The 19,196-nt window shown below is 39.8% G+C and overlaps 1 protein-coding gene across 4 annotated transcripts in view; it reads left to right on the top strand.

Moving 5' to 3' along the window:
- The first annotated feature begins 11,863 nt into the window (after nucleotides 1-11,863).
- The window catches only part of TRAPPC8 (trafficking protein particle complex subunit 8), a 52,484-nt gene continuing 45,151 nt past the window's right edge, over nucleotides 11,864-19,196 (top strand). For 2 of the 4 annotated variants that reach the window (XM_063168032.1, XM_063168023.1), the window contains exons 1-2: nucleotides 11,864-12,162; nucleotides 17,441-17,635. In XM_063168032.1, coding sequence (XP_063024102.1) covers nucleotides 12,006-12,162; nucleotides 17,441-17,635 — 352 coding nt within the window. In that variant the 5' untranslated portion in view covers nucleotides 11,864-12,005. The remainder of the gene's footprint in view (nucleotides 12,163-17,440; nucleotides 17,636-19,196) is intronic. The other 2 variants (XM_063168050.1, XM_063168041.1) reach the window with 1 other exon arrangement.

Genomic DNA, 19,196 nt, shown 5'->3' with positions numbered 1-19,196 from the left:
GTTTGCATCTGGCCTGCAGTAAAACTAGTAATCTCCTGTCAAAGTGATTTTCTTGGAAATTTCCATCACAGATTTGGTTTTGGAGAAGTTATCAGCATTTTCTGGACCCAAACTCTGCAGTGATTATTATCTCATATAAACAGCCTTTACAGTCATGTTATTAACTTGCTAAATCAAACATGTAATGACAGCAGAAAAACAGGAAATCCTGTCCTTGCTATTTACTCCTACGCTATCCCCCAATGAATAATAAAAGCAGATCTAAGAATTGTATGTCATCTTAGGTAAAACCCACAAAAACCAGGATAGCAGCATGCATTGTTATAGAAACTGCAACAAAGTATGTTCCAGCACATGTGCAATCTTGTCAGTCAGAATCAAGTTAATGAATTTCCTCTGACAGCTACTGGTTTCTTTTAGTATCCAATAAATCAGGAGGAAAACAGTAATACCATGCCACTGGCTGGACTCTAATTTTGTCTATTAGTGCATTACATTTGGTGTCACTTGGTTAAGATTTAGATCTGAATTGCACCCAAATTCAATTTCTTTGCATATGACTGCATTAATAATCTAATGTGATAAAAGGTCATTAGCCACTCTAAGATAATTAAGTGCTAGGATTATTTAAAAAATCAATCAGGGACTAAATCTGTAGGGTTTTTCTTCTGGTAAATCACACATGCATTTAAAATCTGACTTAATGTGAGAATGAATAATATATGGAAAGCATTAAATCAGGGAGGTTAAAAGTAAAGAGGTTAAAAAAAAAAAGCAGAGTAACAAACCAACATTAAAATACCCAGCAAATAAGCCCTTAAGTGCCTGTCAATAATATGTGAAAACAGAAATGGCATTGTCATTGCTGATATGAAGAATGGAAGTCTCATGCAGACAGTGGTAAAATTGCATTTGAGATTTCAGGGATTACTGATGATATTTTTCCAGTTCTCAATAGATGGCACACACGGAAACCTGACTGTGGTGAGAAGGGCTGAAATGAGCACCAGGCTGGAAGGCTGTGGTGGTCTGAAGAGAGACACAATGCTCACTACCAATTATATCAAGTGAGGTCACAGGGAGAACAGGCTCAGCCAAGCTCTGTTACATGCGCACGTGTTTATGGCTGAGTAGCCATTTACAGAGTGTTTGCATTTAATGTGGGGACACACACACAAAGAAATTCTACATATGCCTGGTTTTAAGTTTCCTAGAAAAAAATTAGTTATGCAAAAAGGAAAACAGAGAAGGTATTAGATGAGAAAATTAACAGTATTAATGAAAATTAGGATGTGTGTCAGAAGACTTCATTACATGCTGTTAAGCAATATTTGAAATATTAAAATGAACAATTTTATTTAAAACCTTTTCTGGAAAAGGAAAGAAAGATAATAGTTAGAAGTAGATAGCAAACATAAATATGTCAATAAAAATTACCACACAAATCCAAAGAAAATTCAAGCCTAGTAAAATGAGGGACAACAGAAGGAAATCTACAGTAGAAACAAGAGAAAGTAGAGCTGCAGGTAAGATCTGGTGCTAAATTAATAGGGGAGTGCTAATGTTAGCTACAGTATTTGGTAAGGTTTGAAAGGATGTATTTACATCTGATCAGGATTGTGGATAATTTGCTAGGCCAAAATGCAAATGTAAGTTTTAAACTGCATTAATAAAAATTCTTTAAAAAAATAAATATTCTAAAAGGAAGGGAGAGAAATAACCTCAGATGAACTAGCTGAAGAGTCTTCTATCTTGCTGTTAATCATTGTTAATAATTCTGAGCATGCAATGGAAGTCCTCCAGTGCTGGACTCAAACCACATGTTTGACCCCATCAGATATAAAATATAAAATATGAAGCACCATCAATAGAAATATATTGATGCTCACTAATTTGGTTTTAGAAACAGGACTTGGCAACCTCAATTCAGGCTGTACTCTGATGAACTTCAATTATAATTGGGTTTTGTAACTGTGCTGATGTAATACACTTCTATAGGGTATTTAAATTAGTCTTTCATGGCCTTCCAACTAATATAAAATAACATTACATAATATAAATGAGGTACTTGGGAAAGAATAAATGCTGTATGGCAGATCTTACAAAGAAGCATCAGAAACATACATACTTGACCTTACCATAGGTAATATTTTTATGGGCATTGTGGAAACAAATACACAACCACCCAGTGACTGTATTTGCAGATGCTGGAAGCAGAGATGAAGAGATAAATCATGATGGCAATGTAGATTGCACAGCACAATCTGCATTCCAGGATAAATTGGACCCATTCAGAGAAAGCAGATCCTGAAATGTCAAGTGCAATCTCATATATCCAGGGGAAGAAAAAATGTGTGCTATATTTCTGGAAGATTAACTAGTGGCTGAACACAACCTGGCAGCAGGTTGGAGAAGCATCTTGCACTTCCCTGGTAGCTCTGCTATCAAAGAAGCCAAATTACTTCTGATGAGAAAAACAACAGTGTAAACTGAAAAATAGGATATTTATTGCATTGGATTCACTGCTCTTAAATGGAGAGCAAGTGAAAGAAACTCCGCTAGTGCAACTTGACTAATTTATTTTTCTTATCCAAGGCATAACATATATCAAATAACCTGTGCCCACAAATAATCTGCACAAGGACAAGGGGATAATGGAAGGGGATGAGAAACAGGGCAATGTTTCCCAAGCACAGGATCAGGGATACATTCTTCTGGTGTAACCTGGGCATGCATATAATGAGCACTGCTGTTAAACCACAGGGCATTTTCCCACCCACACAGAAGCTGTGGTTTTACAGTTGAGGACACACGTTGAAGCACAGCAAGGGATGTTGACCCTGAAAAGAGCACACCAAGTTGCCTTTCCTCTTTGTTCCCTTGTCCTAGTTGAAAATGCTAAGATTGTAGAGGATTTCCTCATATGAGTTTCCTGTCATTTATGCAAGTCAGAAAGAGGCAAGGATTTCCTACTCCCAAAAAGGAGACATTACACCACGCACGTGTGTCAGGCAGCAGTGCTGTTGCCTTCAAATGTGAATTTTAATTTCAGCAAGCTTATTTACATTGTGACCCTTCATCTATTTACCTGATTTTAATGACACTATTATATGAGAAAGTAATCTGTGACAAGTATGTTATTTGGTGTAACTTTCTAAAACCTTAATGTCTTAAACTTTGTTAGAGTGAGTCATACAATTAATTAATTGGGTAAGGTCAATTGAAGTAGACACATGGTGCCTGATGAAAGCATGCGTTGACATGAAGCTGGTTTTATAAAATCATGGTATAATCTCTAGCTTCTGCTTGTACCTTGAGAAACTATAGTTCCCCCAGGGAAAACCTTTGTGAATAAGAAAAGATGGCTGAAAAGATAAGCCATGTAAGTACTGATTTCTTTAATGGCTAGGATTTTAAGAGAAGTGATTTCATAAATTAACAAAATCCTTTTGTTGATTTATGAAATCACTTTTCACAGCAATGTGGCAATACATTGCCCAAAATTTACTTTTTGGTATCAACATTTAGGAAAACTTCTGAAACTTCCTTCGGTATTTTGATTTCCCCATTGCTCATATTTGCCTCAAGCTCTGATCCTATCTGTTGCTGTGGCTTCCACACAGATTCACTGACCACCCTCAAGAGGACCTTCCCTCCTGCCTGTCCTTCACTTACCTGCAGAGTATTTCCCTGTCATCCTCATCTAACTGTGATTTGAGTCCAATGCTTTTTCCTTGCACTATTGCCAGCTTTCTTCATCTGTGTGTTTTTTTCTCCATCCTGTGTTTCCTTACAAGTTAGTGACCCATGTCTGCTGGCTTAGCTTTCTAGATTTGTCTATTGTTTTGCCATGCAGCATTTATTGCCTGACTGGGGAGTGAAAGCACTCACTGCTTTCCTGATCAATTTGAAGTAGAAAATATTTGCAATGAGTAAATTATTTTCCTCCATGCGAGAATGCATGCTTGTCCAAATGTTCAATTTTTCTGTGTATCTTCCCTGCAATTTCCTCTGAAGAAACTTTTCCTGGGAAAGAACCAGCAGGCCTGAGCTGGTGCCTGGCTGAGGAATCTGGACAGTTTGATTGATTCACCAGGCTGGGCTTTTGGAAAGTGAACCAAGTGAGTGAAAAGAGGCCCTGGGGAATCATGAATAGGAGGGAAAGGGGAAGCAAGCTATTCCAAAACTTCAAATTGCCTTAGAAGGGCATGGTCACAGCAACCACACTCAGATTAGTGACATTACACCTCTTTGCCAGGCTCAGCTCAGGAGCATAAGATGACTTTGATGAAGTATAGTAGGTGTAGAACTAACAGTTAATTCCTGCTCCTTAAGAAATTACCTCATTAATTTTTTTCCCCCTCAAACTGGGACAAGAGTTGAAATTTTGAAATCTCCTACCAGCTGGGGTAGAAAAAGTCAGGAATGTGAAATACCTTTCTGAATTAAACAGAATTAATAAATGCAAAAAAATTAAGCAGGCTGTTTAGAAGTGATTGGAAAGTTTGGATTTTACCTTGCCATGTCTGGTACAGGACACAAGACATGGAAGAAAAAGTGATTATATCCTCTTTCAGGGCTTTCTAATTTGGGAACCAGTATTGTCATGCTGAATCTATTGCACTCCTTTCCTTCCTCCATTACCCTTCCTTTCCAAACAGTAAAATAATAATTATGCATTCAATTCTAGTTCTCAGGAGTGAGGATGGTTCTCTCATGCGTCTGCATTATGCATTGCTGGAAGCTGCTGGAGTGGAGTGCTCTGATTTTTTTATCCAATTTGAGCCCATCTCTTCCCAAGCTGAGGCCTATATCCTTACAAAAATATAGGAGCAATCATGTCTTGCACACTAAATCCAGTGGCTTCTGATATAATTCAGATCAGAATTCATTCCTTTGTGCTTCAAATTATAATGCAGCAATTAAGATGTTGAATAATATCATAGACTAACATATGCATGATGGCTCCTACGATAAATAGTATTTATTTTTAATGCTGATCTTATTCAACAAGCACTATGGTTGAAAGATATATTAAAATGAGAAAACCTTATAGATTTTACAGGCTATTTGGACAGTTTCATATTTCACTAAACTTTCTAGGCACAGAGAATAAAAGGAATATGTAACTATAATGTTTCCCAAGACCATTTTTGATAATGTCATTAGTAAAAAAATTATAACTCTCTTGAGTAGCATTTCTCATTTGCTTTTCTCTTCCACTTCAATCACTTTTTTTTTGCAAAAAAAAAAAAATTTACAGTGACAGAGAGTCTAAACAAGGCACTTTCTAGGAATACAGCAAATTCTATTAACTCGAACCCCAATAAAAATTACTTGTTTGGAAACACTACTTCTCACATCTTTAAGCATACAATTAAGACAGTTTTAAAAATTTCTGTCTATTCATTTCCCTTGTGATGGGACAGATGAATCACATCTACTTGACTATCGCAACTGGTAAACTCTGTCAAGCTCAAAACGGCCCTTCTATGCCTACCTGTTGTTTCCAATGTATTGAAATATATTTTGCAGTGAAAACCTGAACTGCTGATTCAAAGACGAAATTTCTTTAAATGACAAGGAAAAGTTTGTTTAGACTTTTTTATTTGTTGATCTCTTAAATGTAGTAAAGGAAGTATGTTTGTGGAAGGATAGAGAGGTGATTCTAATCATAGGAAAGACAGGAAATCTCAAATTGATTGTATTCCCTGGAGTAATATCTGGTGAACAATAGAAAACTGATATTATCATCTCACAGCATTTTATTATTATTTTATGACTTTGCTCTACATAGCACTGTATTTATGTATCGAAAAACCTCAGAAAAAATACTCTTTGTGAACCAGGAAAATACTGATTTCTAGGTGAGAATCTACTGTTTGGTTAATTTTCATCTTCTGTGTCCAAGAGTAATTACTTACATATGTTGGACCTAGAAGGGAAAATCTGGTTGGATACAACAATAATGTGGTACGACTCTCTTTTAAGGAAAAAAGATGAGAAAAAAAATGTAGTATTAAGATGCCTTGGTCAATTCCTCTCCATAAAGCACATTGCCATTTGACTTAACAAAAAAAAAGAAAAAGAAAAAAAAAGGATTCACCTCAGGTGAACAGATATAGTTTATTCATTAAATCACATATCCACTTGCATTTCCACATTCCCAGCTGTCATTTCTCTAATTATTGCTCCAGTGACGGTTTTTGCCTTTATCTTTCTACTGCTTAAATTTAACATCACTCTGATAGCTAAGCTCAGTGAAAGCAGAGTGGAATCTGAGGAACCAGATTTAATTAATCAGTTTTAATTCATACTTTCAGTTATTTGTTTACATTTATCTATGCACACTGTAACCAGTGCTTGCCTCCCATCTAGTAAAACACACCTGCTTGCTTTGGATCACCTAAAATCAAAGCTGCACACTACACACACACACTATGTCATAAATACTGCAGCAGACACCTTGTTCTAGGGACACATTACATGTAGGGCTTTTGCATGTGACTAGGACTGCAAAGATGGAACAGCTTTGGAGAAAGCAGTACAAATGTTGCCTACAAATGAAGAACCAGCTTGTTAGTCCTTTGTTAGTTCAGCAACTCAGTTTCAGGTAGTGGCCGGCAACAACCCCAGGAGTCTTCCTGACAAAGGGACCCCCAGAAGACCATCTGACTACAGTACAAAAGAAATGAGCAGCTAGGATGACAGACTTTAGGTGGAAATATCTGAGACAACTAGGAAAAAAGAAGTATGAGAGTGTGTGAGAGAGTGCGCGTGAGAACTTCACTTTTTCTTACAAGGAGAGTGGTAATATTTATAAATGTCCAAAGTTTTGTGGTGAATGGATCCAAAGACTGTGTTGCTGAGTTTCGATACACTTGTTTTACTTAATTTCTTCTTCTTTTCTACTTGTCTCTGTCTTTTGTTACCAGCAAAGAATAGAAGATTACTGCTAATCCTGGGTTGATTGGTGGGGGGGTGGTACATGGCTGGTTCTGGGGAACAAAAGAGAGGTTATATAGAACGATTACTTTGGAATTCCCAGCCAGAGCAGGATCACCAGGAGCTACTCCTAGCTCTCTCTGAATACCCGGAGCTGTTCACTGTATTATCAAGAGCAGTATTATCATGCCTGGAAGGAGAACTGCATGATCACGGACTCCCATCCCGTGCCCATCAAGGGCATTGGGATCCCCAGTAGTCAGGGACAGTGTCCCATTGATGAAGGAGAGCAGGAGATTGATCCCTGCTACCACCTTGAAGCATGGCTGGGCAAACCTTTCCCATTAATCCTCGTAGCTTCAGATCTGACCTTCTGCTTCAGCCAACAGACTGTCCAGAGGATCACCTGGACCGTGTCCCAGCCACCCTGGCCTTGATACACACTTGAGGCCCCTGGAGCAGTTCTTGCTGCTTTGCTGTCTAAAATCTTCCTTCAGAACTGGGTTTTGTCCTTGTCTTTTGGGAAAGGACAAGCTGTGTTGATTCAGCTTAGGAGGAGTTCCTCTTTCTTCTGTGCGTGTGTTGTTTTTCCTTTGTCTTGCAAGCTGCAGAAGGGCATTTCATGAGCTTTTCCTCATTTGTGGAAGGCAGTGAAACTTAGAGGGCAGATGCAGGAACCACAGCTTCCCTCTGGCAGCAATTCGTCTTCCATACCAGTGTCTGCTGACACAGATGACCACATTGCTCACATTTGTGAAGGTCATGACCAAATCCAAAAGTTGAAAAATCAGGGTCCCAGATTAACCTTGAGGAGTTACCACACAATAGCTAACTGGTTGTAAATCCATGTTGGTATCAAACTTGAAATTATTTGTATTGCTATGGTTTATTAAAAAAAAAAAACCCTCAACCAACCAATTCCACCCCTCCAACAGATAGCTTCTTGTGTGATTTTAGCTAAATTTTAAAATTTTCATTTCAAGTTGTGCTGCAGAGGATTGCTGTGAAAAACATTAATTCTGTAACTCAGAAATTTGAACTGAGCGTAAATTCAAATGTGCAGTTGAAGTTTGCAAGGAGCTGGGAATCCATGTTGTAAACTTTCAAGGACATAGTTTAACCTGTAACTACCACTGGGAAACAGCTACATCCCATATTTAAATGACTACAAATGAAAGTATTGGATTCAGCCTGAGATTGCAGCTCTTGCAATTCTATATTCTTTTTCCTCTGTTTTTAAACCTACATGGTAATACAAATATGCTATTAACAGATGCAAAAACCCTTTCAAATGAACTTCCTCAGCAGTAGCTGAGTTCAGCAGAAAGATCTAGCTGCATACAAGAATTGCAAAACTTACAAGTTCAGTAAGCTTCCAGCCCAAAAGAGTACAAGAGCACAACTGGCAGCAGGAAAGAAACAGCAAAGGGTAGAGGCTAAGCAGTTTCAGCTCCAAATTTTACAGTCATGTTCTGGTTATTCTTACAATTGAAGCAGTGGACATGCTCTCATCTATTATTGACTTTCTTACTATTTGTTCTTTTTTCTATTCCCTGATTAGGCCTCCCCTGTCACTTTCCATCCTATACTCTCTGACTTCTGTTCAGATACCATTTCCTTTCATCCACTGCTTTCTCTGCAATAACCAGAGAAACTGGTTTTCAGTTAAATAATTCAGATGGTTAAAACATGTATTTGTGACATTGTATTATCCCTTTGTATTTCTGTCCACTGTCTTTCCTATCTATTTGTACATTGTCAGAATCTGGCAGCAAAATGTTGTGCACACATTGCCAGACTTAGGGTGCTACAAGTCACCTATTATATTCCTTCTAATGAATCTTCTGCCTTGTTAATAAAGGTATTTGAATCCTAATTGACTGCCCCAATTTTTAGTAACAGATCTGGGATACAGCACCCTGAGCTGCTGTGTTTATTGGAGATGGAGTTGTTCATCCCTCTGCAGTACTCCAGGTTCTCAGTCACCACCCCTGGAGGTGTTCAAGAAATGGCTGGCCATGGCTCTTGGTGCTGTGCTTTAATTGACAAGGTGTTGTTCTGTCAAAGACTGATGATCTCAGGGGTCTTTTCCAACCTAATTGATTCTGTGATTCTGTTACCTTGTCTTAGGAGAGCAGTCCATGAGATGTAGAGCAGCATTAAACTAGCGTGACAAAACTGGTCCTGTAGACAGTGTCTTACTGGGAGAGATCATCCAAAGACAGAGACATTCTGAGCACCACATTTTTAATACTGGGTACGAAGAAAATGTGTACAACATGTCTGCATTCACAGAGAACAAATTTTGAACACAAAAATATAAGTTTAGAGCTGCCATAATAAAAAAATCCTCCAACACAATTACAATTAAATGAATGATTTGTCGTTCTGTAGTGGCTACTGAAGATTGGTAATAGCCACATGAAATCTGAATCTCTGCCAGAAATTTAAATAAAAATTTGAATCTTTGACAGAGGGATGTGATGATGGTCAGAACTTTAAAATAATTTTTAACCTCAAGTCATGTGTGCATAAGATCAGGACTTCTGACCCACTTCACTCTACTGGATATAACTCTAGTGTTCAGAAGTAATAAATCAAGAGGAATGGGAGACAAGCACCATTTTCCCAAATTGTCTGGGTGGAGGTCCTAGTTTTAAGTATCTGTGAAAATATGATTTTTGAATAGCTCTGGGGAATTTCCAAATGTGGATAAGCCATAAATATTGTGGAAGTCTGCTTTCCTCTTGTTCTAATAACCTATGAAAGCAAAAAAACCCCTTTTTTCCTGCAATATTTAGTAGCTTTTAGACAACATTCCCAGGACCCAATCGTGAACAACAGCAACTTGTATGGACTATAAGATTTTTTTTCCTTACTGTCTACATGAAAAACTACTTTTTCATTCACAGAGGATGGGTTATGGGTTTTTTTGTGATGTTTACAAGCCCTGTCCCTGGCAGGGTGTTAAAAATCAGCCCTACTACAATACTACTTGTTTGTAAATAACATGTTCAAAATCAATTATTTCACCATGGATTATCACTGTTGTCTTCCAAATGACTTCCTTCCTCAGGTGACAAATGCAAAAGGACTTTGGGTGATAATCCTGCTTTAACATGCGAATCTCAAAAAAAAGGAAAAGGAGCTATTTCATCCCATTTGAATTTCATGCAAACAACTGAGCAGTGACAGGTCTGCCAGAGACCACCCCAAAACTCCTGAATTTTTAGCAGAGTCACTGAGTGGCTCAGGTTGGAAGGGACCACAATGACCATCTGGTCCAACATCCCGGCTCAAGCAGGGTCAGCCTGGAGCACATGGCACAGGATTGCATCCACACAGTTCTTGAGTATCTCCAGTGAAGGAGACTGCAAACCTCTCTAGACAATTACAGCAGATTCACTCACACAGTAAAGAAGCTCTTCCTCATGTTCTAGTGGAGCCTCCTGTGCATAAGTTAACTATTCTGGGGGGTTTTGTGTGGTTTTTTGGTCGTTTTATTTGGGACATTTTTTCTGTTTTTATTATTGTTGCTTTTTTGGGGTGGTTGCTGTTGTGGGGGTTTTGTTTCTTTCCTTTTTTTTTTTTTTTTTAATAAAACTGACAGAACTGCTTTCCTTTGGAGGAGATTTTTGGGGCCAAATCCCAGCTCTTGTCCCACCACAAACCAGCGTTCTGGTGCCAGGAAATCCCCCAGGACAGCTGCCCACCACTCTGTGCACAAGGATTTTGTTTAATATCATGCTTTAATGGGCAAAGCTTTAAAAATGAAGCTATTTTGCCCAGTTTGAATGTCTTGCATACACTGACAGATCTGCCAGAGAACACCCCAGCAACTCTTTGCTTTTCAACAGAGCCTCAGAATTGTTAGGGTTGGAAGGGACCTCTGGAGATCATGTAATCCATCCCCCCTGCCAGTGCCGGGTTACCTGGAGCAGGTGACACTGGAATGTGTCCAGGTGGGTTTTCAATGTCCCCAGAAAGGGAAACTCCATGTCCTGCCTGGGCACCTGTTCCAGTGCTCTGCCACCCTCAATGGAAAGCACTTCCTCACGTTGAAGCAGAACTTGTGTTTTAGTTTATGGCTAACCATTCATGGGTTGGATGTGTGTAGTTTTCTTCATGTGTGGGGTTTTTGTTTTGGGGTTATTTTGGTGGGCTTCTTTCCCCTTTCTGGTGGTTGTTTTTTTATTTCTGTCCCTCGCCCCCCCATTTTTTTGGGGGGGGGGAGGGTATAATTCTTTTGCTTTTTTGTTGCTATTTTGGATATTTTTCTTGTTTTGATTTGGGGTTATTTTGGTGGTTTTATGGTTGTTGCTTTGGGGTTTTCTTTGTTGTTTTGGTTTGGATTTTTGTTCTTGGTTTTCTTTTTAATTCCCACCCCCCCCCTTTATTTTTTGTTTTGGAGTCATTTTGGCAATTTTTTTTGTTTTGGTCTTTTTTTTTTTTTTTGATGTTTTTTTTTTTGGTTTTTTTCCCCCAATTTCATTGTTTTGATTTGTTCCGTCGTTATTTTGGCGCTTTTTTGTTGTTGCTTCGGGGCGCTTTTTCCCCTCTATTTTTCTTGTTTTGGGGTAATTTTGGCACTTTTTGTTGTTATTTTTGGGCTTTTTGTTTGTTGTTTTTTTGGGGTATTTTATTTTTTTTTTTAATAAATCCTTCAGCGCTGTTTTTCCCGTTCCTTGGCCAAAGCCCCCTGGAGCATCCCACAGCCCCGCGCCGCCCGGACCGCACCAACTGCCCGCTCCGAGGGGGGGAGGATTTTGTTGTGCGCTCCCTGTCCCCCCCTCCGGCCGGCCACCGTCGCCTCCCCCTCCCGGCCCGGCGCCGCCCCTTTGGCCAATCACATGAGCGGGCGCGGGGGCCGCCGGGAGCGGGCGCTCCCCGAGGGGCTCGGCTGAGGCGCAACATGGCGGCGCTCGGCGGGCGCTGAGCGGGGCCCGGGCGGGAGCCGTGCACAGGCAGCGGCCAGGGAAGGAAGGAGGGAGAGAAAGAATAATCCGGAGAATTGCGGAGAAAGGTGGCGGGGCCGTCTCGGGCGGCCCCGAGCGGCGGCCATGGCCCAGTGCGTGCAGTCGGTGCAGGAGTTCATCCAGGACTCGTTCGTGCCCTTGGTGGCCGCGCTGTGCAGCGAGGAGGCGGAGCGGCTCACCCGCAGGAACAACCTCAGCTTCGCCGAGCTCGTCAGGCCCTTCTGCCGCCTCACCTCGGAAGGTCGGTGCCGGCAGCGGAGCGCGTTGTTTACACGGGGCGGGGGAGGCGGCGCCGCCGCTCCCTTCCGCCCGCGGCCTCCGGGGGTCCCGCACGGCTGTGCCCGCCGGGGCTGTGCCCGCCGCCCCTTCCCCTTCCCGGCCGCCCGGGCGGGTGTCACCGGGAGGGAGCCCTGACGGGCTTTGAGGAGACTCGCGTTTGCCGGGGTTGGCGCAGGTGACAGCTGTTAAGTCAGCTTAGTTTGTTTCGGTCTGCGGAACCGCGGAAGTTTGGCTTCTCCTGGAGACATCCCACGGCTGAAGAGGAAAGTATCTGTAAATTCAGCTCTTCCAGACGGATTTTTGTGTTCCATTAAAAGCACTTTGCTGTTACCTCCCTAGTGCTCGTACCTGACACTTGCTGTAGACTCTGCTGGGTTTCACACTTGCCGTAGCCAGGCGTTGAAAGTACGGCCAGTCTTTCAGAAACATTAATCGTGATTTTAGTTGCCGGGCTTTCCTTTCTCTTGCCTGTAGCTTTATCCTTTACGTTTTTTTTTTTTCTTTTTTTTTTTTTTTTTTGTTGACGTTTCTGTAAGACCTGTGCAGAGAAGGAGTGGGAATCGAGCTGCTTATGTGGCAAAATGACCACGTGAAGCAGCAGGAAATCTGGAGCTTGACCACTTAAGAGAAACAACAGGGTTTTTTAACTGTGATGCTTTAACTTACTATCCGGAATTTGTTTGTTTTTAATTTAGATAAGCTATGCATTTCAAGCTGCTGCTCATAACAGTAGTTTGGTGAGAACTGCTTGTCAGAGTAGTTGCAATGACATTTGTCAGATTTGGTTTCTGACAGACATGTAGCTCAGACTGCAGCCTCTATATGTCATGTGTTGAGGAAAGAGTGCAAGAAAATGAAGCTTGTACTGTCATTCTTGTTGTATTTTTGCATTTCTCTCTTAAAAATGGCAGCAGCTTAAAAGCTACTTTGTGTTAAAAATCTGCCTTAGTTTTCAGGTGAGTCTTACCAAGTGTAACTTGTTCATAAATGTTTTCATTTTGTTTAAGAGTGCTTATGAACTATGTGAGAATGCAGCAGAGATAAAAATAATAAATTCAGATGCTCGCATCTTTAGAGTTCTGAAGTTAATTAGCCTTTTAGTGAAAGGCTCTCAAAATGCATCTAGCAAGCAAAACCAGGCAGAGTATTCTAAATGAAGCATTCACTTGGAAGGTTAATTAATTCACTTAGTTGCAACTATTTTGGTCCAATTATTGTGACAGTTAAGGAACTTGCAAACCTGAATTATCCTCAGTGTTCCCTGAGTGAAAGTTGGCACAGTGGGTTTTGTTGCACACTGCTTTGTGTGTATTCTGATCCAGCAGGCCACAAGCCTGACTCCAGTTCCTCACTCCAGGAGTGACTTCCTCTTCCTACTGCCTGGAAAAAATGTTAGTGCATGCTGACTGTCAGTTCTTGTGTTAGAAGCAGCATGTGTGAGGGTAAGGGCAGAGAGGAAGAAAGGCATGGGTAAATGTTCTGATTATGGTACAGCAGAATGTGTGTACATGACATGCTCTGTGTTTTACTGCTTCTTATAATGTTACTATTATTATTCTCATATTATTTATGGTTATGACATTGTGGTGGTAACTATTCTGGGATTCTGTGAGGAGCAGTGCCCATAAGCTAAAATACAAGAAATTCTGCTTCAACATGAGGCAAAACTTCTTTCCATTGTGGGTGGCAGAGCACTGGAACAGGCTGCCTAGGGAGGCTGTGGAGTTTCCCTCTGGAGACATTCCAAACCACCCAGGCAGTTCCTGTTACCTGCTCCAGGTGATCCTGGCTTGCCAGGGAGGTTGGGTTAGATGATGTCCAGTGATCCCTTCCAACTCTAACACTTCTGTGATTCTTTAATTCTGTTTTGATGTCTTCATTTCTAAGTACAACGTTTCTTAAGGGGGTGTGAAATGCTGTCGATTTTCAACTAATTGGTCTCTCTTTACTTCATTGAATTTGTAACAGAAGATTGGATTGATTAGTATTTCATCCCTTCAGAAATAAGCTGTCCCTTGCTTATGCAGACGTTTAAAGTACATTAATAGCTTCTTGAGTTATTCTATAATTTGAAAAGCTCAGTCATGGATTTGCTACTGCATTGTTAGAGTCCTGTTACAATACATGTTTTTGTCTGAAATTAGGCATTATGTAGCTTATGAACCAGCTGAAGGCTGTGTGTTTGTCAGCCTTCTTGCTTAAGAAGCAGTGCAGGTAGGAAATTAATCTACTGATGTATGTGCAAAGCAATTCTGATAAACAGGAACTGAGCTGAGCTCTCTGCTGTGCACGTGTCAGTCATCCTTCACGTGCTAACAGAGATGAGAAGGACCAGAACACAGTGTAAACCTTCAGGTAGAGTGAAACCACACACTGTTGAGGTTGCTCAATTTAAGGAGGTCAGATTCTATCTAATTCCAAGTAGAACCCCACAAAGATATGTAACGTAGACACAATGGGAGCACCCTTTGCACCAGTCAGTATTTAATCTACTCATCAACTTTGGCCTATCAGTGACTTGCTAATATTGGTGTAGCCAAAAATACCCTTGCAATACTCAGCAAACTGTGATGGTAGAGTGTCCCAAGCACAGATTCAGGGTGCTCTGTCCTCTAAATTTCAGCCTCTTGACTTCTGTAAGAAAGTCACCTCCTGTTAGTGAAGGAGAAATGTTTAAAAAAGTAAAAGGACAGCTTCCCCAAATTTTCAAGTTCTTTTAGTAAGGAAACCAAATGTATACTGAGGATTTTATACCTTCATGTTTATTCTCTAAGTGGCTGTCTTTCTTAACTGTTTTGTTTGTTAGTAACAACTGATGCCTGATTTAACAAGTGTTTGCACTGTATAGATTGTGTATATAGGAAGGTTTTCTTTAAAATAGGATCCTGTTTTTAAGACTCTAAAAATGCTTATGAACTAATACTGTCTTTGTGGGAGGGAGGATTACAGTACACATGTCAATTAGCAAGTATCACTTTAAGATAGCATTGGTTACTCTTAAATCAAAGTGTTTGACCTTAACACACAGAAAAAGAGAGCTTCTGATAACTTTATCTGATTCTAAACCTTAAATATGTGCAAGATGTAAGGAGGTATAATGGGAACACTGTGCTTATTCAAGCTTAGTGTGGTGTTAGGAGTTCCTTGTCATGTGTATCTCAGCATCTTCAGCTTTTGATGAGAAAGATACTGTTCTAATACATGATACTGCTACCAGTTTTGGCAAAGTTCCTTTTGAAATTATCTTATAAACATTTGAAGAAAATGTATAACACAAGACACAAGACATGTCTTTTTTTTTTTCTTTTGTATTAAAACTTTTTGGGGTTCTAAGTATGTCTGTTATTTCAGTCCTTGTCATTAAACATATGCCAGAGATGTCATGGAAGTGTGCTTGCTCTTCATTATTATGGCTGTTATGTTTAGGGCAGACAGCAAGAATGAGTTGTAGTGTTGCAGCTGTGCTGGTGAAGGCAAACTGGTTTCCTTGTTGTTTGTTCCTGCCACTTCCTTTACATCTGATAATTTCAAAATAGGGTTGATAATTTACCCATGTGATAAGATGAAAGAAGCCCCATCCAAAACAACTGCTTCAGCTTTCTGATAGAAATGCTGAACTAAGTAAAGTTTAGCCAGCACAACTGCCTTTTCTGGTGTTGGTAAAGCCTTATGATATGTGAGTTCAATCTGAAACTTACAGCTGAAAAAACCCACACAATTTTAGGTTGTTTTTGGCAGGATGAGTTTTCTAACCTGCTTTACTGTGTTTTCCCATGAGCTTGAGTGCTAGTAAAGCTTGGGAGTGAATATGTGCTTGAGGAAGGTAGAACTATGTGAGTCAAGATTTGAGCAACATTAGAAATCTGTTTTTAACATTCAAAATGGATTGTGAACACATCTAATGTGATCTGACTTTAGCTATGTACTTGGGACTTCTGAAGAGGCTTGTGGAGAAGGTGTGGGGTGCTTTCCAGGCTGGAGCAGATTGAATACTCAGTTTCAGACCTTTATGGTGTGAATCCTGTAGTTAGTTGAAAGATGAAGAGAACACTAAGAAATTTCCTTTGTGCTACCTTTTCTATGCTCTACAGGAATTTGTGAAAAAGCATGCAGAGGAGTCGGGCTGTGCTGCGTGGCACATGGTGGCACCAGGTGGCTTGGGCAGCTGTAGTCAGTGTGTCCTGCCTGCACTCACAGACTGGCTTGCTTGTAGTTTGAAATAGGGTGAAATTACATGAAAAATCACAGCAGGCCCAGAATTGTAACGAGTGTTGAAAATGTTGTGAACAGTTTTTTAAAACCAGATGGCTTTAGGAAGCAATTTTCACAAAGATTCTACAAAGGAAGCTATAGCTAAAAATCATAGAATGGTTTAGGTTTAAAGGGACCTTCAGGAACATCTAGTTCTAAGTTTACCCTGCTGTGGTTAGAGTTACTTTCCATTAGAACAGGTTGCTCACATCCCTGTCCAGCCAGGCCTTGAACTGTTCCAGTGTTACGGTATCACAGCTGTTTTGGGCAACCTGTTCCAATGCCTCACCGTCCTCATGGGAAAGAATTTCTTCCCAATATCTGATCTAAATGTGCTTTCTTCTTTCAGTTTTAAACCATTCCCCCTTGTCTTGTCACTACATGCCCTTGTACCTCTCCAGCTCTCTTGGAAGCCCCCTGCGGGTACTGCTCTAAGGTCTCCCCCCTTCTCCAGGATGAGCAACCCCAACTTTCTCAGATTGTCTTTTAGGATATGTTAATTTTGGATGAATGAATACCACGTTTTCCCTGTCAAGTTTCTTAAATGCTATTTATTTGTGTGTGTGAGATTTCTTGGATTGCTGATTCCTTGAAACATGATGTGTTGGGTGAAATCCATACATGTTTCCTATGGCTTTTCCATGAAAGTTGATATGTTCTACACAGGAGGGAGTGAGTGTATCAGTGTAGGATGTGCATGTACTATGTTAGATGGAGTGGATATTCTTACCAGCTAAGATCCTATGCTATTCATTAATCAGTCTGCCTAGATGAGCCTAATGTTGAACATCAAGTGATTTTTTGCTACCACCTTCCCCCCCTCCATTTTTGGTAGTCAAGCATTATGGACTGTGATCTAAAATTGATGATGGAGAAGTTTAATGGAGCAATCTTTAAAGAGAAAATGTGTTGGAAAAAGACTAATTTATGACAACTATTTTAACTGTCTGTCATACTCCTCAACAAATCATCTTCTTTTTCCTTTTTAGTTCACATGAGAGATCCTAATAATCAGCTTCACATCATTAAAAATTTGAAGATCGCTGTCAACAACATCATTACTCACCCACCTCAGCCCGGTGCTATTCGGAAACTTTTGCACGATGTTGTGTCTGTCAGTCAGCCTGCTGAAGGACTGGTGGCTAATGTGATCACAGCTGGAGATTATGATCTCAACATCAGTGGTATGTAATGCTATTGGGCTTTTCATAATGTAAACTGGAATTGGCTGAGAGGTTTCTAGCCTTCATTTCAGCTTTGTGGCATGTACTAAAATTATTCAGAGTTGCAGTTTTGAGACATTGCTTTTACTGAAACCTTGGATTTATCGAGTAGTTTTGGCTTTATGTAATGCTGAAAGAGTGGTTGAACTGAATTAATAATTTTAATTTTCCTGGTATTTTACTTCTTCTCAACTTCTGTGAAGTCATTATCTTAATGTAGCCATCAGCGATGCTTTCATTGTGTAATTTTCTTGTTACAAAACTGATACAGTGACTTGTTGCACTTGGCTGAATAAATGTTAGAACTTGATGTTGGTATTAATGTATGGCTTTATCTTGAAGTTAGTTATCCTAGCTTCTTTTATTTTTGATGATAAAGTCATAAAAAGTTTAAGTAAAAAAGACTGTGAGGAAAGGTGTGTGACTCCTTTGATTCTTTGTCTTTTTTTTTTTCTTCTGTGGAACTTGTCCTTCATATTTCACTGTCAGAATTACTAGGGTATGCTAAAAATGTTTTTCCTCAGATTTCCAAGTGATGAGGTATTGTGAATAATGCTAAATGACACCTGATCTTAGGAGCTGAGAAGATTGAACTCCTCCCAATTAAGACCCTAATCCATTAAAGCCTCTGAGCATGTACTTAATTCAAAGTATGTATGCACTGCCCTATTTAAACATGCGTAATTTATTGTATTTAAAGTTCAGCCTGCAGTGAAGAGTTTAGCTCTGCTATAGCAATAGACTGATAAAACTTTGTGGGAATTAGTGACTGATTTTGCTGTAGTAAATTTTTTTTTAATGTTGATAATGGAAAAATGGCATAATCTCATGTCTTGGATACCTAATTTACAAGGTACGTCTTCAACTTGATGTCCCGTGTTGGTTATAAAGCAAAAGAACCTGAGCCTGGAAATTTCTTGTTTTTGAGATGTGTTGAAAATCCCACATTTTGTAAAATTTCTGTGTCCTTCTTTATAGATCACATTGGTGAATTGCTGTTTTGCTATGGATTTTTTTTTTTTGATGGAAAGTTTGCTTCAATTTTAGAGATGGAAAGACCCTAAGAAAGCAGAATGATATCAGTGAGGAGACTTTTTCATGAGGTTTTTTCTGACCTTAGTTTAGAAGTGAAGTTTGTAGTTACAGAAGCAAATATCTCTTCTTTTGTTTTCCATATTTGCTGCTGGAGCCTCAGATGTAGAAATTACTGTGTTTGACTATCTTTTATCTCTCAGTGATTAGGTTCCTATTTCCATTCACACTGGCTATATGCTTATTTGACAGGAGGAGAGGTGTCCAAGCTGTTTAAGATCATAAAGAAGGACAAATTCATGTAGTAGCTTTGTCATTCAGTGGAGCTCTGTGTCACAACATACTGACAGTGCTGTTGATGGAGGAGTTTGTATCCCATTACAGCGTAAGAGAATATGAAGAAGAACCAAGTAGGGTTTCTTTATGCTTAGATGGATATGAGTATTTACTAAGACATGTAGGGTATTTTTTTTCAACTTTCTTAGAGCAT

Source organism: Melospiza melodia, chromosome 1, assembly GCF_035770615.1.
Source record: "Melospiza melodia melodia isolate bMelMel2 chromosome 1, bMelMel2.pri, whole genome shotgun sequence".
In the NCBI taxonomy this organism is placed as follows: Eukaryota; Metazoa; Chordata; class Aves; order Passeriformes; family Passerellidae; genus Melospiza; species Melospiza melodia.
The sequence above is the reverse complement of the archived record's forward strand: the minus strand, read 5'-3'. Positions and strand labels throughout refer to the sequence as shown.